The following is a 22,659-nucleotide window of genomic DNA, read 5'->3' as shown; positions in this document are numbered from 1 at the left end:
AATCCGTTTATTCTCTATTTCAACTCCTTGAGGTCCTAGGAAAGATGGGAAAAATGTATAGAGAAATTTGTATAAGGAGTGGTCCTAGGTTGTTAATAGAATTTTCATTAGCCTGATTGGTTGAATTCATCAGTAGTGTCTGAGAATCGCCATGAGATCCAGGGGTAAGGGTAACATTATCAATGTTATTTATATCTATTGCTTTGTGAGGGATAATGATAATAATAGGCAAAACCAGTAGAAAAATATTAGTTTTAGGCTGTCTGGCACCATGAAGTTAACCAATTAACCTTTCATGAAATAAATTCCGCCACCAATGACACCACAGAGTGGGGTCTCGAATGTCCACTCCCTATCCAACAACGAAGGGATAGTACCACCATGATTAGAGTGGCGCATGAGTAAGCTAAAGCTACTTGATGGTTCTGAAAGCTTTACAATAAGTAGTACCTTGACTTACGAGTTCAATTCGTTCAGGAACTGAGATCATATGCAAGAATACTCGTATGTCAAAGCAATTTTCTTCATAGGAAATAATGTATAACTTAATAATGCACTTCACACTCAAATACTTTGAAACATAATCTAAAATATCTGAAAAAATATGTATACAATTAATGAAATATAATAAATTATAATAAATAAATAGCTAAATAAAAATGGTGTTTTGATATAACACTTTACCTTGAAGACTGACAACTGGTGATCAGAGACATAGGCTATGTTAGGAAGGGAAGGAGGTAGATTGGGAGGCTGAGCATATGTATGCCATACACTACACTTATAAAACTTATGAATTTAACAATAAACTTTAATTTTACTGTGTACGCCAATTTACTCTTAATTTTCTATTTTTGCATTTTAGGCAGCCTTAACAAATTATGCTGTTGAAAGACACTAGCGTAACTATGCAATTTATCAACTTGCGTATGAAAATTATGAAACGATGGTTTGATATACTTGATAATGTCTTTCTGCTTTAGAATTGAGCAGATCATTGAAGTACTACGCTCATATTGGCGGGCCTAGTCACTGAAGTATACACCTCAGCCATACTTTTCCATGATTTCCTTCTTAATCTCGAAGGACATCATACGTTTCTTCTGCTCATTACTACTCTAACCACTATTTCTTTCCAACCAAGGTTAATAATCACGCAAATTTATCAAAAGTTTTTAAAAATAACACAAGAAAATGCAGATTCTTTCGGTTGACGCAAACACGACTGAGGCCTATTTCCGTGCAGTGTGGCTCTACGAGCACTCACTGTCCTCGTGTCTTGGAATATCCCTTGCATGTTGAGCCAAATTTACTGGCAAATTCTGCTTTGTATCTCGAAGAGCTCGTATGTAGATAAACTCGTGAATCGAGGTTCCGCTATTAAAATCATCCTCTCTCTTAATCATTGTGACAGGTAAATAGGACAGAATGCCAAGAGTCTTATCTCTAAAAACTAGCGCACCTCTGTAATGTAAGGGCCAGTTTTTGAAGGGATAATCGTGCACACCATGATAGAAATATTGACATTTCTTTGGTCCAAACATTATCAGGTAGTTGGCATAACCACCACAGCTCCTACAGTTCGTTAAAAAAATTACTACAATCACTTCAATGGTCCCTTCCCAATAATCTAGGCAATGAAAAGAGAAAGAAAGGTTGGACAACAAGGTGGGAGACAGTTGATAAAATATGAAAGAGGTGTATGTAATAATAAGGAACAGAAAAAGTGCTTGAGAGACATTTGGAGCCAAACTCGGGAAAAACAGGTATTCTCCAGTTTGAGAGCTTTTTTCCTCATAATAAAGTTTCAACATGGTAACCAATATTCCATGCTGAAAAGTCAAATGACTTTAACAAGGTATCATCTCAGTAAGAGGGATTACTGGTAAGAAAAAGAATGTGTTATATTTAAATTCATGTATTTTCTTATTATTCACTTCATTAAAAAATTGGCTTGAACCAACCTACCACAATCTAAAACAAGTAAAACATACTGTACATATTTTGAAAGTAAGGTGTCTAGAATGGATAATCTACAAATACAATACAAAATCAAAATTAAAACACAATCACAACTTTTACCGTGTTTTCAAAAACAAATATTGAAATGGTTATTGCAGCGACAACATTTTTTTTTAACAATCATACAAAGAAGCCTTTTAAAATGGAAAACCTACAAATTTTACTTATATAAAATTTAGCCTTAAAAATTCAGTGAAATCACAGGACAATAATCACATCTACAAGTATTGATTAAACAGATACAAAACTAGTAAAGTTGTGCCTTGCAAAAACAAAGAAAAAAGAAAACAATGTTAAAATTATAGATTTCCAGCTTGGAATCAATCATTTTTAGTAGCAGCTTTGAAGAAGTGAGAGATAGTCCTTTGCTTCTTGTTATCCTTATGATCATCTGAACATGTTCGTTTGCTCTTTTTTACCTTAAAGAAAAACAAATGTTAACATACATCATCAATAAATAAAATGAATTAGTTAGTTTAAGATTTTTCAAAATTGAAAATATCATTGAATAAAGTTTGCTATTTTGCAACTTAAGAAATTGTTTTATATTCTATAGCACTAAAAAAGAATAGAAAAACATTATCATAATATTTTCCCTTCTGCTGATTGGGAATATGATAATGTCTGTCTATTCATAGAAAAGATCGATATTGTAGGCAATAACAAAACGAAAATAAACTTTTCCATCGTGAGCAGCTCATTTCATGCTTATTAAGGTAAAGACCATTTAAATGATATTCCTTTTCGACATGATGGCATTACTTATTCCATAAATGTTGAAAATAAACTCTCACAGAGCTTATTCAGTTATAATTACAGTGGTGATTCATGCCGATATAAAAGTTCTTTTTATATTTTCAATGTAGAAATAACTCCTCTAGGAAAAAAACCCTCCTGAAGATCAACACTGTAATGGCACCATACGTCTTGAGCATTAAAAAAAAAGGTATATTTCTATGGTCCCCATTGCTGGGATATTCAGTCAACAAATGGTTGACAGTCATTCATTATATTATCATTAAAAGGAGGAGAACATCTAATCCTGAATTGATTAATTAATTAATAAAGGATAAGATTTCAAATAGTTCAAGAGTCCAAATTGGTTCTTAAATTTCTCGTAAAGCAATCATTTGAAAATTCTGAGTAGTGTGAACTATTGAGATAGGCATTAATGAATGTTATGCAAGTCTGCTAGAAGAACCATTACTTTTTCTAAATTTTTGCCACACCTGCATTGAAGTACTTTATGATATGCTAGAGTCGGAAGCTAGACATATTTGTCACGAAATTATTTTGCCTTTTTTCTTTAATTTAAAAGAAATGTTATTCAAATGAAGGTTTAAACGGGTGGAGGCGGCGCAGGTAGTCAATGCTTATGAGAGACAGTGAAGCCAACTGTCATAGCCGATACACCCTCTATCATAGGCAGAAATAATATGGGAGGAAAGTAATCAGCTATCGCTTTACTCTCGAGTATTATGATAATCCTAAGAATGATCAATCCTCGGACAGGGAAATGGAAGATTGACAAAGTGATAAAAATGGCATTTGTAAACGGATTTTCATCTGGTACAAGGATTAAAGGATTAATCCTTCCAGATCAGATATCTACGCTACGGGTATCTAAAGATGTAAAGAGAGGATAGCAGCTTGGGAAAGTTGTTAATTCTGGTCAGAGAAGCATAAATCGTTCAAGATATAGTGACTTGTGTCCTCTAGAGTGAAGTAGTCATTAAGAAGGTCAAAGGAAACGATTCGTGTTTTGGGATTTTCTAAAAATCATAAATTTATGTTTTCATACAATTCATCCAGAAGTGACTACTGGCCACTAAAGTGTATCGGTTTTGTATACGTCTGACGATTTCACATTTTATTTTGGGCTGATAATTTTGCTGACAACTTTTTAGCAGCATAAAAATAAGTAAAACAATATGATTTATTATCTGGTTCAGTCTCTTACATACGTTTACATGATTTAGAAAATATATTTATAAAAGTGAAATAATTTAAAACTGAGATTAAAATTTTTGCATAACCCTTTTTTATCCAATTCCATATGCGTACCAACTATCTGAATTTGTTTTCACAAAAACAGGCATATATTTATCACGTCATCAGACTGGTGTATTAGGACACCTTTATTTTTCAATCTAATTAAAGAATGAAAATAACTGTTATCAGTAGCAGTAAGAGCATTAAATAGAAGTTTGACACTTCAATGATTTTTCCAGTTTAAAGACAACGAATCCCGCAATATAGGCAACAATGTTGCTTGAACACAATGACAAACTATGACTATTTGGAAGATACGTGTAATCCTCATCTTCATAAAAATCAGCTGCTTATTTTATCTCCAAACTTACGTCATTCAAAATTTTGTTCCTCTCAGTTGAAGAATTTATGGCTTGAACAGAAGAGTTGTATGAAAGAGCACAGCCCTTAACTCTGCTTGAAACTGAGAGAACATTTACAGATTCCAGAGGTGTACAGTTCCCTTTGAGCACATCCTGCAAGTCGTTATGAATTAAAATTCTTTTGTAAGCGGCAAAAAACTGACGGACAGTTGGATTGTTGTTACATCCTTCCATAAATCTAACTAGGCCAAAAAAAAAAAAAAAAAGTTCTAGGTGATCTTGGCTCATCTTATAAGTTAACAAAAATTATAATTGCATTCAGGATAACCTATCAGATTATCGTATATTTTAATCAAACGCTGTATTCAAATTATGAATCCAAGAAAGCCAGTTTTGCGATTAGAATTCAACAAAGGTTCACCACATGGAAGTTTAAGTTGTCTTATGTAATCCAGCAAGACCCAGAAATTCTTTAATGGTACTTTCATTATCCATTATAATGGCTATGGAATTCATTGTTTCTTCTTATCCCTTGAACTCTACGAAATTGTTATGAAGACAAAACTGCATTGATTTTGCAACAGATTCACATAGCTATTGCGCTGCAAGTTTAACAGTCCTGATTTTTTTTAACCCATGCCAGATATTGCGTTTTTAATTTATTCCCCAAAGGCACACCTTCGCATTCGTGAAGTTTAGGTATTTTTTCAATGAAATCCCTCTTGATAAAGTTTCTCTTCCCATCAACAAAATGTTTTTCCCCCTAATGAATTTCTAATAAACTTTAGCATATGGCATGGGTAAAAAAATCTAAATATGGATGAAGAAATTAAGTTTTTATACATTCAGAATCTAGACTGCAACCAAGATCTTTGACCATAGCAGCATTCGTTGATCGTTCATCAAAAGTCACAGATAATTTTGACCTCCACTGAATGCAGCTTAGCCAAACATTGCTTCAACAAATTAACACGCTCAGCTCTTCCTTCTTGAGATGAGCAGGAAATGATTCAAATTTATTACCTATCTATCAAAATCTTCAACCTTGAAGTGCTTAGAGCATAATCGTGAACTGGTAGTTGGAGCAAAATTTTATCGTCACGTAGCTCGAACCCATTCCTTTGTAAGGGGCTCATCTTTTGGAAAACTGTTAAACAAACGTACCATAGATATTAATGGTGTAGAAGAAATGATAACGACAACGATAATGATAGTAATCATAATAAACAAAGACAACATTGATAGTGCAGGTTTTGATAATGTTAATGAATTCAAAAGCAGAGCCAATATTCTTACTGCTGCTGCTAGCATTCAGTACTTTTCTTTCTTTACAATTTTACACAGCCTAACATTGAAAATTGAACACTCACTAAAGAAAGGTAATTGTAGGATTTAAATTTTTGTCGAATCGTTGAGTAAATCCATAAGCATTGCACGAGGACGGCATATCAACTGAAGAACAGAAATAATTTATAGTGTGTCGATGCAAATGATTGACGTATAATGAGCTCCCAGGCATCAATCAGGTAGCGACCTATTTTGCCAACACTTGGCCGAGACGGCTGACTTCATTAAAGCCCCCATGACACTTGCACGCATTTGTGGCACGCAATGGCTCGCATTGTGTCGTGAACTGGCGTGAACGATGCGGGAACTGGCGTGAACTTGATGTGAACAGTGCGTGGCATGCATGCCATGCGTGCCGAGAATTTTGAAATGTTCAAAATTTGTGGCACGCATTGTCACGACAAAATTGGCGTGAACTTGTCGTGAACGATGCGGAAATTGGAGTGAACAGTGCGGGACGATGCTGGAGGATGCATGCCAGTGTGTGGCAATTAAATCAATGGATTTATCAATACTTCCTCATAATCATCAAAGAAAAAATCTGTATAATGACAATATATTCTTTTACCTCTCCCCTTTCCTTATTTAATATATATATATATATATATATATATATATATATATATATATATATATATATATATATATATATATATATATATATATAGAGAGAGAGAGAGAGAGAGAGAGAGAGAGAGAGAGAGAGAGAGAGAGAGAGAGAGAGAGAGAATAAGCTTCAATATATATATATATATATATATATATATATATATATATATATATATATATATATATATATATATATATATATATATAGATATATATATATCTCAGAGAGAGAGAGAGAGAGAGAGAGAGAGAGAGAGAGAGAGAGAGAGAGAGAGAGAGAGAGAGATTAAGCTTCAATATCTCTCTCTCTCTCTTTTGGTATTATTATCAGCAAGGATTTGAAGTTCACTAAACAGAGCATAAAAGCTAAAAAGAAAGCACAAAACATAATAGGTTACATAAAGAGACAATTCAAATACAGAGATATAGACACTGTAGGCCTACTACAGCTGTAGGGCTATACAGATACACCATTAAATAAATACATTTCAAATTCATCTATTCCGCTCTTTTATAATATATTAAAAACTTTTCCTTTATTCTCCTACACAATCTACAACTTTACCCTTTGAGTAAGTCTATCGGCAAAATTGTTATTCACACTTCCACTAACATAGGCCTAGGCGCGAATCTAAGGAATTGGCACTTGATTTTTCACTAACTTTTACCCCCTGCACTCATTTATCCCTCGAGAGAGAGAGAGAGAGAGAGAGAGAGAGAGAGAGAGAGAGAGGGAGAGAGAGAGAGAGAGAGAGAATTATAGATTTTATAACACAAAAAGAGGACAAGTTCTTTAATCCCTTCATGAGCAGGTGTAATACTTGAGAGATATATTTTCTTAATTTTGCTTGTGGTTTATTGAATGTGTATACACACACAAACATATATATATATATATATATATATATATATATATATATATATATATATATATATGTATATATATATATGTATATATATATATATATATGAATATATATATATATATATATATATATATATATATATATATATATATATATATATATATATATATATATATATATATATATATATGTTTGTGTGTGTATACACATTCAATAAACCACAAGCAAAATGAAGAAAATATATCTCTCTCAAGTATTACACCTGCTCATGAAGGGATTAAAGAACTTCTGTCCTCTTTTTGTGTTATAAAATCTCTCTCTCTCTCTCTCTCTCTCTCTCTCTCTCTCTCTCTCTCTCTCTCTCCGAGGGATAAAAAAGTGCAGGGGGTAAAAGTTAGTGAAAAATCAAGTGCAAATTCCTTAGATTCGCGCCTAGGCCTATGTTAGTATAAGTGTGAATAACAATTTTGCCGATAGATATATATAAACAAACCGGAAAAGTTACAAAACTGAAAAAAAGTTCACAACTGCCATTTAAACAAGGGCGACTAAAGAAATTTACCCTGGCGAGAGACTTCAATGCTCATAGGGCACCTAACCAACCTAATATTTTTAGAGATATCTTTTCTGCCTCAGTTTCAATGATATTAGTTCACAAACGATACAACAAAACTAATGAATGGAATAGTCGTCTTTCAATTAAATTCTAAAATAATGTAAAGTGGGTTCAAATATCTGATCAGTTTATAACTGCCATAAAATATTATTTTTTCAGTAAATTATAAAGCTTAAAAATTATTCAAACCAGTTAATTACCTATAATAATAATTAAATGATAAAATATATACTAAATAGAAGTATAATTCTTACAAATATCTATAAAGATAACCCATACATTAATACAGGGGATATTAATCAAAGATTAGCACAAGAATACGCTTTTGATAAAAATCAAGTAGGAAGCCCCGTCTTTATATATGATGTGGCCAAGTCGTGAACTGGAGTGAACGATGTGTGAACAATGCGGAAAGATGCGGAAATTTGAATGAACGTGTCGTGAACTTGTCGTGAACTAGTCCTGCCAATTCGTGCCATGTCCTGAACGTGGCGTGAACTTGTTGTGAACTATGCTTGAACGTGTCGTGAACTTGTCGTATTTGTGGCACGCACTGGCACGCATTTTGCGTGCCAGTGCGTACCAGAAAAGCGTGCAAGTGTCAGGGGGGCTTTATACCGTTCGGGAGCATCTCCAGCCATTTAACCTCCTTGATTCAAATACGATTTCAATACAACAATGTTTTTTTTTTTTTTATTTTAAGTTTTCTAATTTCCATACAATTGTGGGTTTTTCTGTTATTAATTGGGTTACTGTATTAGCTGCTTCGGTGATGAAATTTAGATAGGAATCACTAATTTCATCATGATCTTGTGAATACTTCTTTTGTATTATATCGTTGAACAGAAGTTGGTGTACAGTATATCCTAACGTGGTTAGCAAAGTATGGAAATAGTTACTGCTATAAAGGTTGTCTATAACATTCAATTCAAAATTATCAATTATTTTGGTATAAGAAAGTTAAATCTATTGATAAATATATTCCATGAGATTCTTAACCATCGTGGTTATGATATTTCCCTACGTGTTCAACCTTGGAACTATTTGCATCAACAACTAAAAAATTAGTGCCCCCGAGGGGATTGTTGACATTGAAGATCTTTTTCAGTAGTAGTAGGTTGGCCAAGGCAGTACTATATTGGATTCCTTTCTCTAGTTATGGCTCATTTAATCTTTGCCGACACATATACAGAATAGTCTGGCCTATTCTTTACACATTCTTCTCTTTCCTCATACACTTGACAACACTGAAATTACCAAACAACTCTCTCAAGAGGTTAACTACTACACTGTAACTGTTCAGTGGCTATTTTCCTCTTGGTAAGGGTAGAAGAGACTCTTTAGCTATGGTAAGCAGCTCTTTTAGGAGAAGAACACTCCAAAATCAAACCATTGTCCTCTAGTCTTGGGTAGTTCCATAGCATCTGTATCATGGTCTTCCACTGTCTTGGGTTAGAGATCTCTTATTGGTACACTCGGGCACACATTTCTATCTTTTTTATTTTGGTGTTATTATTGATCTTACACTTCTCTTGTAGTTTTTCTTGATTTCCTTTCCTCACTGGGCTATTTTCCCTGATGGAACCCCTGGGATTATAGCATCCTGCTTTTCTAACTAGGGTTGTAGCTTAGCAAGTAATAATAATAATAATAATAATAATAATAATAATAATAATAATAATAATAATAATAGGAATTCTTGGCTGAGTTTTGAAAATTATAGTTGCAAGTGGGTTATTTGTACATATCACAAATATTAAAGATGTGATTCAACTCCAGATGATTCTGATGTATTAAATATCATAACATCGTAAGTTACATGATTATGAATACTGATTGCAGTTCCTGATGAATCAGAAGAAGAGACAGTGTAAGGTGACCAAGTGTAATTTCCTATTGAAGGAACAGTATCATTAGTAGGCAGTAAGCTTATTGTAATAAGATATATATTTTTTTAAAGTGTGCAATTCACCTAAATGTTAACCATTTATATTACACTAAACTATGTATGGCTGAACATTAAGGGTTCTTTGAGATGGTTTCCTGGTATTTATTTTGATCACGAATACCGTCCTGATTATCATGTGAGTTATAGTTAAATTTTGATCAGCATTGCGAGTTTCTTATTTACCATACTGATTTTTATCTTTGTTCTTGACATTTTAAACGTCATAAAATTCTTATAAGAAACAATCACTACAGCCTCATGAAATTTGATGGGTAGTTTCATTCTATAATGGTGAGGATACTGATAGTGATCAACACTTTTTCATTGTCACACTGAAATTAAAACCGAAAGCACCCATCAAAAATGTAGATAGAATACCTAGGTTTGATACAACTAAGCATCGAGAAGATGAGCAAAGAGAAGCATTTGCAATTAAATGTAGGAATCAATATGCAGTCTTAGAGACTTTAAGATACGAAGAGCAGACAATTAATGAAAAATGGGGTGAAATTGAGATTGGTAGTGAAATTTTGGGACATGCATTTAAAAAGAGAAAGCCATGGATATCAAATGATACTTGGGATACTATTAAAAGGAGAAAAAGACAGAAATTGTTTGTAGAAAGTTTTGGAGGAAGGAATAAAAATTACAAGGTAGAGATACTAAGTACTCCAGTATTGATTGTGAGGTCAAAAGATAATCCAGGAATGACTAGAGAGAATATTTAGACATGAAAGCAAATGAGGCTGACAAAGGTATGAATTCAGTGAGTGGTTATGGAGTAAAAATCGCTCCTAGAATTAATAAAGATATCTCTACGGGGGCAAAGAAGAAGAAGCATATACTGTACACAAAAAAAAGAGAAGGGTCTACTTTAACAAAAGAAGATGAAGAAGAGCTACGTTGGATGGACCACCTTAGTGAGGTCAAGACTAGGAGATATGACTGACTGATTGCAATAATTACATATGTATTACACTTACGTCAGTTGTTATGAAAATATATAGTATGCTTATTCTAAAGAGACTAGAGAAGAAGGTTGATGAAAAGCTGAGAGATGAACAAGCAGGATTTAGAAAAGTTAGAAGTCGTACTTGCCAAATTTTCATATTAAGACATGTTATACAGCAATTTTTAGAATATAAAAATCCACTTTTGTTAGCTTTTGTGGACTATGAAAAAGCATTTGATAGTGTGCAACGGCGAGAGTTCTGCATTATCATGTAATTTCCTTTAAATATGTGAATTTGATTAAGTCTGTTCATGAGCATAGCAAGTACAGTTAATGTTGTTCGATCAAATGAATTTCCAGTGAACAGTGGAGTACTCCAATGGACTGTGTTGTCACCTATGCTGTTTATCCTCCTCATGGATTTTGTAATGCATAGAACAGTTGTGGATGGCGGAGAGGTATTGGACTGGATCGGTAATGGGAAATTAGCTGACCTAGAATATACTGTTGAAGCTGTCCTTATTAGAACACCACAAGGTTTGCAATGCTTGCTTACCATAATGCATGAAATATCAGAATAAGTTGGGCTCAAGATAAATAGAAGAGAGACAGAGATAGTGAGAACGGAATATGCAATTGAAGATGAAATATCATTGGAAGTAGAAAGGATTAATGAGGTGGTCATTTAAATATTTAGGAACTATGATATCTAATACAGGGTCTTTAGAATTGGGATTTAATGAAAGATTGAAAAAAAAAAACAGACAATGGTTAGGTTAAGTAAAATTTGGAAATCAAATCCCATGGAATTACTTATAAAATTCGGGTTATCAGTTTAGTGAAATCAGTATTACTGTATGAACATGAGTCATGGTATGGCAATGAAACACTAACCAACAGATTTTGTATATTTGAGAACAAAACCCTAAGAAGAATATTGGGAGTTACATGACAGGACAGAATTAGAAATGAAACTATAAGAGAGATTACTCGAGTGCCATATTATTATTATTATTATTATTATTATTATTATTATCATTATTAGTAAGCCAAAGGGCTCCAAGAGGAAAAAATAGCCCAGTGAGGAAAGGAAATAAGGAAATAAATAAACGATATGAGACATAATTAGCAATCAATAAAATATTTAAAAAACAGTAACATCAAAACAGATATTTCATATATAAACTATAAAATGACTTATGTCAGCCTTTTAAACATAAAGTCCTTTGCTACAACTTTGAACTTTTTAAATTCTACCGATTCAACTACCTGATTAGGAAAATCATTCCACAACTTCATCACAGCTTCTAGAATACTGTGTAGTATTGAGCCTCATGATGGAGAATGCCTGACTATTAGAATTAACTGCATGCCTAGTATTACGAACAGGATGGAACACTCCAGGAAGATCTGAATGGAAAGGATGATCAGAATTAGTAAAAATCTTATGCAACATGCATAGCAAACTAATTGAAGGACGGTGCCAGAGATTAATATCTAGACCAGGAATAAGAAATTTAATAGACATAAGTTCATGTCCAATAAATTATGATGAGAATAAGCAGCTAAAGACCAGACAGGAGAACAATACTCGAAACAACGTCTAATGAAAAAATTAAAACACTTTTTCAGAATAGATTGATCACTGAAAATCTTAAAAGATTTCTCAATAAGCAAATTTTTTTTTCTGCAATTGAAGAAGACACAGGTCTAATGTGTATCTCAAAAGTGAATTTGCTGTCGAGAATCACACCTGAAATTTTAAAATTCATACAAAGTTAAAGAAACATTATCAATGCTGAGATCCGGAAGTTGAGGAGCCACTGTCATTGACCTACTTACAATCATACTTATAGTTTTGTAAGGATTCAACTTCATACCTCATAATTTTCACCATGCACTAATTTTAGCTAGATCTCTATCAGAGGATTCAGCAACTCCAGATCTACACCTAGGAGATGTAATTGATGCAAAGAGAGTAGCATCATTTAAATATGTAACAAGCTTGTTTTCTAGGCAAAACCTCATGTCATGTGTATATAGTATGAAAAGTAATGGGCCAAGAAAACTACCCCGAGGAACACCAAATATCTCATTCCTATACTTATTTACAACTCTTTGCGATCTGTTACATAAAAATTCAATAATGGTGCTACGAAATGACCCACCCACTCTCAACTGTTTGAGTTTGAAAACAAGGACCTGATGATTAACACTGTCAAAAGCAGCACTAAAATTAAGGCCAATCATATGAACTTCCTGACCAAAACCAAGGGATTTGTGTAAAACATTGGAGATTTTAAGAAGGGCATCAAATGCTCCAAGGCCTTTACGAAAACCAAATTGCAAATTTGGGAAGAAATGATTATCTTCAGCAAACCTATGAATATGTTTTGCCAAGACGTTCAAAAACATAACAGCAAAAACGGTTGCTATTTCCTTTGGACAGTGAGTAACAGAGCCATCTGGTTTAAGCAAAGGCGGAACTATTGCATTTACACCAAAGAAGGCAGGTTTAAGGGTAGTTCACCACTTATGTTCCTGGGTTGCACCAGAAAGGGTTTCTTTCATGGATGAATTATATTCCTTTTCAGTTGAAGCATAAACTCTCTGAGCAAAAGCTCTAAGCTGAGTATAGTTATTCCAAGTCAAATCTGATCTGTTATCCTTCCAAAGATGATAGGCCTCCAACTTCTGCAACTAAGCACATCTACAAGTATCATTGAACCAAGGTTTATCCTTCACTCAGTATCTTAGCACACAAGAACACCTATCAATTTTGTTGACTAGATTCTCATTCAAAGGGACAACAGGGTCAACACTGCTATACAACTGTGACCAATTCAAGCCAGAAAGATCCCTTAAAATCCCATTCCAGTCAGCTTGAGATTTCATATAAATCTTACATGAGTATGATGCATCAGGGACAGGCTATGTGGGTGAGATTATGGTGAGGGGTAAATGGGGATGGTTTGGGCATGCTCTTCGCACTCCCCAAGAGAGATTAGTTCACCAAACTTTTAACTGGGCTCAAGAAGGCACTAGCAGAGTTGGGAGGCCAAGGCTTACATAGCTGAGGAATATAAAACGGGAAGTCAGTGGTGAATGGAGAAGTACTGATTTAAAAGCTCAAGATTGAGAAAACTGGCAAAATCTATCCAAGGTCCTTTGCGTCAATGGGTGTAGGAGCAGATGATGATGATGATGTTTTATTTTCAGTTATTTCTATGTGCAAAATCCTTGATTCACCAGTAATGTCTATAACTGGAGATGAATTCGTTTTTTTCGAGGGGTATATTATTAATTAAATTCCCTTCAGCTACTTGAAAATCATATCTGATTCTTATAGTCCTCGACCTCTACATCTTGCTTGATTGCTTTACAAGTGATGACTTCAGGTTCAGATTTAGAGGGCGAGAGTTAGGATAATGTCTATTTCCACAACATTTGGATTTGGTGCATCTGCGAGTGAACCTTCCTGTAGTTTAACTATAGAAGAAACCTTTGGTGGCTTAATCAAACGTTTCCTTTATCTATTATGGAGGAGTTGTGCTTTCAAATGTACCTTTTTCCTTCAACTTTTGATTTGGTTGGTGGAATCGACATCATCCATCTATACTTCCGAAGGATATTCCATATGTCTGGTGGTGTCATTATAGTCAAGAATGTCACACCTGTTCTTTAGAGGATGTTTTTGGTTGATATTTTTGGGTAGTACTGATATCTAACTTTTCGGTGACTATCTAAATGTGTGTGTTTGGAGGAAGATTTAGGAATAATGCCAGCAATGGGATAATACGATCTTGTAAGATTCAATTAGGCCCTCTGTATTTGCGCCTGTTGACGCTCCAGGAATAGAATCCTGCAGATGCTACCAGGATTCTGAAATTAGCACCTGGCAAAAAATGACAAGCTCTCGAACTATTAAATGAACCCGGGGGAATGGATACTATGCTATCACATGTTCCATTATTATATAAAATTTTCTTCCTGCTGCACCAAAGGAGATATGTTCGTTATTAGCAGTTTCAAACATATATTGTTCTAATTTGCATTGAGGGTACTGTCTTAGAGTTTGGAGATTGAGTGCCTTTACAATGATAACAAGACTTGTTTGCTGAACAATCTGTAGATACATAATAAAACTTTGAGATGATGAAACCTCCTTTTTATTAATACATTTGACTTTTACATGGCAAATATCGTAATTCTTAGAACATTGCACTGGTCATGGGTTAAATTTATTGACATTAGTGTTCAAGTGTGAAATCTTTATTTAGTAAGGAAGATGAGTTGTAAAAATATCAACATAACATTGCCATTTCCATTTAGCTGTTCAACTTTAAAAACTTGAGGGAGGGCACCTCTTCAGTACATCCTCTTCATAAGACCCATACGGATTTCAACTATAAATTTTTGTCTGCATGGTTAAAGGTTTTGTGAGAACACTATTATCTAAAGGATGGGATGTGTCAAATTTCCATTTGTATTTTATTTTTCATATAAACTTCCCAAGAAAAGAGTTCAACAATATATCAACCATTTCTATATGTAGATTCGTTGTTTAAACTGTTGGAACTGCTTGTTTTCCTGTCCCTAATTTTTCTTGTCTGTTTCCAAAGGTTATGTCATAACTGGAGATAGAGGAGTTAGTTATTAAGTGGTGCTGCTGTGTGAGACGCCTTCATACATAAGTGGCAACTGACTAATGTAGATTGTGCCAGTTCATAGCAAGTGGAGTTGGACTCTGTAGCTTTATCCCAGTTGGTGTATCGGTAGTGGAATTGCCTCATTGAATATAGATGAGCACTGTGTTTGTGAGGCCGCTTAAGTGCCCATGGAGGTCATGTGAAATGTACGTAGGTACTTTAAGGTTACACTGAAGTGATTATGAGCAGTGTACGTAGGTACATTTAAGGTTACACTGAAGTGGTGTTGGTTTTTTGTTGGTCAGGTGTATGGTTCGCATGTTTTAAGGTTGTGGATTTATCAAATGTTGTGTGAGGTATCTTGTGCGGCAGTATCATGAAGGAACGTGATATCTTAATTAAAGGCATTTTTTAAAGATGTCTTCTTTCAGGGTAAATTACCATGTTTAATATCCCTGCTTTGTGTAGACGGGTCCTTTCCTTAACAGTAGATTTTTATGGAAGTCCTGCTTAAAATCTTACAATACTGTATGTTTTGAGTCATTTGATATTGTTTGCTTTGTGTAAAACTCTTGTAAAATGAGTTTAATTGAATTCATGAACGGTTCTCTGAGATATTATACTCTCATATTGTTGTGATAAGTGAAGGGTAATCAACATCTCCTCCTACGCCTATTGACACAACGGGGCCTCAGTGATGAGTATTGTTTAAAATATTATTTTCTTAAATTGTAAGAGGCGAATGTTATGATTACATATATTTGTAATTTTGCTTATTGGTGTTATTAACCGGAATGTGTACTAAATAAGAATCTGGCAAGTGCTGGCTCAGGCCGAACAAGATCGTCTTGAGTGAGATATTCAAACTACCTAAAAGTTCTTGTAACAGGGTGTTAAAACACTCGATAATAGTGCCCAGGTTTCATTACTAGCTTTAATTAGCAGATTTCGGCCATAGGGTTTCACATTTCTTCTGGCATAATACCAACTTTCTTTTTTAGGTACTCACAGTCTTTGATAACTTTATTGTACCTTCCCTGTACAAGGCAACATACCAAATAGGGGCAGGCATGATCTTAGGGGCCCTTTCTTGAACTTCATCATACATGGCTGAGCACTTGGGTACACTATGAATTCCGAATTAAAAAAATTTTATGCACTACACCTTTACATAAGAAAAAACTGAAAATTCACTATTTTTATAGTAGAAAGGCAATCTCAACATGGGAAGCATCTGTTATGTGATTTAACCCTCAAAATCTTGCTTGTCCTTTGAGAATTTCCATTTAATTCTTAACATCTCTACAAAAGATTTCAAAAGACTAAACAAATCTTCATATTTAACATTAAGAGCAGTGCCCTTAAAGTATACTCATAAAACATAAATTTTCATTTATACTGACAGAACTTTCCTTCCTCTGGCATCCTGGAGAGGTTGGAATCAAAATGTTCCAGGATGCAAATTCTGGATGTACATCGTAACATAAGGGTGACCTTTTTTTGTAGAGGGGTCATCCAAACAATTGTAAGATATGGACAGAACGGAACCATTAGAAAGACTCTTCATACCAGCAGTAGCATAGATCTTTAATAAGTGCAGGGGTAGGGGAAATATAGTCAACAATATTCATTAGCCTTTAATACATTGATTCTTCCAACAATGACACCAGTGAGAGCTGACTTCCAAATGTCCACTCCATACTCTATCAAAATAGGATGGTTCTACCAGAATTAGAGTGGTTTAAGTACAAGCTGAGAGGATTTTAAGAATATTATCATCCCACTTTAATTCTAGTGGTAGGCAAACAGGACAGGATGACAAGAGTCCAATCTTAAAAAACCTGCCCACCCTAGATCCGAGGGCTAGTTTTGGCAATGAAATAGTTATGCATGTCAATATGGAAATAATGACATTCTGAAAATTTAGACAGTGAAAAGAGGAAGAGAGATTGGACAGCAACAAGGAGAGACAAATGTTAAAATATGAAGAATTTTATAGTAATAAAAAAACAGAATAAGTATTTTAGAGATTGATTGACTGATTGAGTTTTCTGGCATTCTGACATCCAAGGTCATTAATGCCAGTATCATTTGCTATAAATAAAGAATAAAAGGAAATTCAATTCAAAACAATACAAATAAAGATATCCTTATAAAAGTTAAATAGCTTTCAGACAACCAGCTTCTGAAATAAATCTAAAAATACCGCTATCATGGTACAACACATCATGTCCAAGAATCTTGGCAAGGATGAACCTACCATACTTACCTCAAGCATCAGACAGATATCTATTTCTTGAGGTGCTAAAAATGGGGCATTTCGTCAACAAATGCCTTACTGTCTAGGGTACCAACAGTCGTCCCAATATGGCTGGTGTTGGCCAATTAGCAGAATCTTGAGTGTCAACCTTGAAGTTATCTATATAGGAACTACACCAATCCTAAAACTATATAAAGACAGTGAGAAAATCCTGACTGAGAAAGGAGTTAGACATGGAGACCACATCTATCCTAAATTATTCATAGTGTGGCCAGAAGTTTTTAGGAATTTTTTAGGAATCAATATTACTAGGGAATACCTTAGCAACATAAGATTTGTAGATAACATAGTTCTGTTTAGTGAAACACGGGAGGAATTACAAAAAATGATAGATTTGAATAGAGAAAGCAGAAATGTAGGACTGAAAATGAATATGAATAAAATTGAGATAATGTTTAATGAAAATGCAGAGAAAGCAGGCCATCTAAGTAGACCATATCAAGAAAATTTGGCATCCCAGAAAAGCTAGTTCAACCAATTCAGATGTGCTACCATAACGCAAGAGGTAGAGTGAGGGTGGTAGATAACCTAACTGATCATTTGAATATAGACTGAACTAGAGCAAGAATGTACTTTATCGTCTCCCTTTTTAATCTTGCATTGGAATACGTATTGAGACAAGACACCACAAGAGGGAGATTAAGTCCAGATGATCACTGGGATAGATAGATGGCATATGCAGATGATGTAGATCTGATGGGTGAGGACTTTGCAGAACGCAACAATCAAGTAAATAACAGCAGAAGAGCAGCAAAACAAGTTGGTTTGGACATTAATGTAGACCAAGGTAATGAAAACTTCAAGGGGAGGAAACGAGGTGAGCTTTGTGGCGCTTGGAGGGTTAATGCTGGAGGTGGTGGATCATTTGAAATATCTGGGCTCAACAATAAGCAAAGACACACAGGTAAAATACGAAATAAAAATAATCATTGCTGCAGCCTCAAAATAAAGTTGGGCTATCAACAAACTACTCAAGTCAAGACAAGTATCCAGGAGCACAAACAATGAAGCATGCAAGACCATCATATAACCTTAGGTGGGGAGGTCACGTTGCAAGAATAGGGGAAAATAGTTTGATTAGAGGACTGGGAATGGGCAGACCAGCGGGGAGAAGACCAGTTGGCAGACTGTGCATGAGATGGTCCGATATTACCAAGACACACTTGGTGCAACTCAGAGTGGAGTATCCAGTAGAGTGGCGTGCGTTGGCTCTGGATTGTAGGGTGTGGAGGCGTTGAAGGATCATGATGGTCCGCTGGCAGTGTAGTGAGTGACTGAGTGTAGTGAGTCAAGGGTGTAAGTATCCTCACTCCCTGCGCCTGATCTTTGCGGGTATTATTTCCTAAAAATAATGCTTATTTGGTTAAGTAATGTGCATCCTTTTTTTTTTTTTTTTTTTTTTTTGGACATCCATTATAACGGAAGCAGCATATTTCTCTATATATATAGTAATGGCTTTAAATTTTATCTTTTTAACTGTTCTTTTAAGACCTAAGGTTTACATTCCACAAATGGATTTTGATGATATAGTTGAATCAACGTGCATGTTAGTGGTTTTGTCCAATAAATAGGGGTAGCCATCACAAGACTTTGTGTGAAAACCATTATGGTTAAACTAAGTTAACTTACATCTGGCTGGGTCAGATCTCGAGCCATTGGGCACTGACCAGAGACAATAAAGGGAAGACAGGAAAGCTTACCTATAAAAATTTCGTGCACGCCCAGTCCCTGAACCGCACCACATATTGCCAATACGCCCAACTAATTTGCTAAAAAAATCTACAGGTTCCTGTATTTTGAAAGATTCAAATGTTATTATAACAGTAGACCAATAATTAGTCTATTATCATTAGTCTTATAATTTTTCATATATTTATATTAAATCATATTGATTATTAAACTAGCTATATTCTTTTATGTAGATTATTCATTCATTTTCTCATTAGCAGAGGACCCTCTTCCTTTATTATTATTATTATTATTACTTACTAAGCTACAACCCTAGTTGGAAAAGCAGTATGCTATAAGCCCAGGGGCTCCAACAGGGAAAATAGCTCAGTGCGGAAAGGAAAAAAGGAAAATAAAATATTCTAAGAAGAGTAACAACAATAAATATCTCCTATATAAACTATAAAAACTTTAACAAAACAAGAGGAAGAGAAATAAGATAGGAGAGTGTGCTCGAGTGTACCCTCAAGCAAGAGAACTCCAACCCAAGACAGTGAAAGGCCATGGTACAGAGGCTATGGCACTACCCAAGACTAGAGAACAGTGGTTTGATTTTGGAGTGTCCTTCTCCTAGAAGAGCTGCTTACCATAGCTAAAGAGACTCTTCTACCCTTACCAAGAGGAAAGTGGCACTGAACAATTACAGTGCAGTAACCCCTTGGGTGATGAAGAATTGTTTGGTAATCTGTGTTGTCAGGTGTATGAGGATAGAGGCGAATATGTAAAGAATATGCCAGACTATTCAGTGTGTATGTAGGCAAAGGGAAAATGAACCGTAACCAGAGAGGAGGATCCAATGTAGTACTGTCTGGCCAGTCAAAAGACCCCATAACTCTCTAGCGGTAGTATCTCAACGGGTGGCTGGTGCCCTGGCCAACCTACTACCTATACACAGGAGATGAGTTGATACGAAATTCAATGCATATATATAATATTTGTTATTGTAATTGAACACCTAATTGTGTATATTACCTTTAAAATATGACTAATCCTAAGACCTTGCACACATTTACAAAATGCAGGTTGAAGTTAGGATGTGTACTTTATTTATATATACTTGTTAAAATATCACTTACATTATACTATATGAAAGACGTGCATCTGAAACAAGACCTGTACATAAGATTAAAGTAAAAGGGGAGATGATTAGTGGTGGGTGCTCTAGTATTGTATTAGATTTGTTAAATTATATTTTACGCATACCATGAGGAGATATGGCCAGAAAAGATCATCTGTTTTTTTCAATATTGTGATTTTTGTTTCTAGAGGTACGAATTTTTGCCTACATTATTAAAATAAGGGCATCTCAAAGTAGTTTTAGCCTCAATTAGGCCCTGTATCAATGTATAATCTCGGACTTTGATAATACACATGTTCTGCAAGTTAAAATTATACATACAATCAATCTACAACTTTACCTTAACTTTGCATTGATAAATGCAAGAAAACATGCACCATTTGAAAAAAGTTTATTCTTAAGGGGCAATATATACAACGCAGGCAACTCGTTTTACATATTATGGCAACAGCATTGTTCAGATTGTTTTGAAGACCCAAGTCACCGTTGCCAGACGTTGAGTTCCCAAATTCACCAGAGAAACATGAAAATACAACATATGAGCTTAAATGAAAATAAAAAAAAAACCATTGACACTTTTTTTTCCTATGCTAAATTTTGTTTTATTCAAGGTGTAGCATAGATTTGTATCCATCATAGTTTGAAAAGAACACTGGACGAAATATTTCATCTGGCAACACTAACCTGAGTAAATAGCAACAGATGACAAGCCCACAATATACCAATGCGACCTACTAAGGCAGGAAAATGCTCACAAAAGTCCAAACGAGGTTCCTGTCTTCCTTTTACTGTCTTTAGGCACTACCTGGTGATTTTAATCATCGGGCGTTCGGGTAATTTGAGTGTTTACCCATCAAATGTGCCCGTTATTAAAAAAAGCCCGACAATTAGGCACACTTGTCTGGACAGGCCTTAAGTTGTCAACAGACTTTTCATTACTCAGAGCAACCTAGGTTGTCATTTGCTGGAGGATCCATATGCTAACATTAGTTTGCCTATTTGCATTATTTCTTAGTTACTCTGCTTGAGAATACTAAGAAAGTATCATACGTCTGAAGTGAAATTTACACTCTTCACCAACGTCACAGTGAGAGTATACTTCCCCGATCGTCCACCACATACCATATCCTACCTGTGGTATAGCACTAAAACAGATAGGGAAGCACAGATGTAAGCTAAACCTACCTATTAGAACTGAGGCCATAAAAACATGGGTTGGATCCCCTAGATTACAATGTCCTAACCCTTAGGAAAAGTTCAGCTAAAGAGATCCTAATCATCTTCTGAATGGCTGAGGTTATCCAATACCCTCACGTATATCTTCAAACATACTCGCAACCATGATCCCTATTATTCATCAAAGCAAGTGGAATGCAATGAAAGTGTCAATACCCACGATATTTTCTATGAAAATATGATATAGTTATAAATAATTAAAAAGGAATTAGGGAAATATTACTCCCAGGGTGGGCAGCAAGACGAAAGTAAACTTACATATTGTAAAAAATAATTTCACCATTAGTTGCAAGCATCATTACATTTACATTTGAAGTAAGATATACTGTATGTGATTTTAAAACAATGTGGTTATTGAACCTAGCCAAGCGGGGGCAAGCCCGCCCTGCTAAGTGCCGGTCCCCAGCCTGGATAAATAGAGAGGGATGACGTCAGGAAGGGCATCCGGTTGTGAAAATCCCTGCCAAAACCAATGAAATGGAAGTCGTTGTATATGAACCGATGACCACTAGGGTGCACCCTATAGGTGACGTGCATATACATCGCCCTAACTCTACGAGAAATAGGCAAGGGTTACTGCAAAATGGCCGAGTGCACTTAAAGAAGGAAGCCCCAATATCTATTAGAATTAGCCCCTTGAACGTTGGAACCATGACAGGACATGGAAGAGAAGTTGCTGATATGATGGAGTGGAGGAAAGTCCCAATTTTGTGTCTGCAGGAGACAAGATGGGAGAGAAATAAAGCCAAAGAGATTGGAGCAGGGTATAAACTTTTTTTTTACAGTGGATGCAAAGAACGAGGAAGGAATGGAGTTGGAATCAAACTAATTGGAAAGCTGTGTATTGGAGGTGAAAAGACTAAATGAGAGAATAATGTGTATAAAATTAGAATGGGATGGATAAATACTAAATGTTATCAGTGTGTACGTATCT

The 22,659-nt window shown here is 35.0% G+C and overlaps 1 protein-coding gene across 3 annotated transcripts in view; it reads right to left on the bottom strand.

Moving 5' to 3' along the window:
* Positions 1-1,902: 1,902 nt before the first annotated feature.
* Positions 1,903-22,659, bottom strand: part of LOC137650072 (adenine DNA glycosylase-like) — a 476,996-nt gene continuing 456,239 nt past the window's right edge. For all 3 annotated transcript variants that reach the window (XM_068383131.1, XM_068383130.1, XM_068383133.1), the window contains one exon: positions 1,903-2,441. In XM_068383131.1, the coding sequence (XP_068239232.1) occupies positions 2,343-2,441 (99 nt within the window). In that variant the 3' untranslated portion in view covers positions 1,903-2,342. The remainder of the gene's footprint in view (positions 2,442-22,659) is intronic.

Source organism: Palaemon carinicauda, chromosome 11 (assembly GCF_036898095.1).
Source record: "Palaemon carinicauda isolate YSFRI2023 chromosome 11, ASM3689809v2, whole genome shotgun sequence".
Classification (NCBI taxonomy): Eukaryota; Metazoa; Arthropoda; class Malacostraca; order Decapoda; family Palaemonidae; genus Palaemon; species Palaemon carinicauda.
Note: the sequence above shows the minus strand (reverse complement) of the source record. Positions and strands in the feature narration are given on the sequence as shown.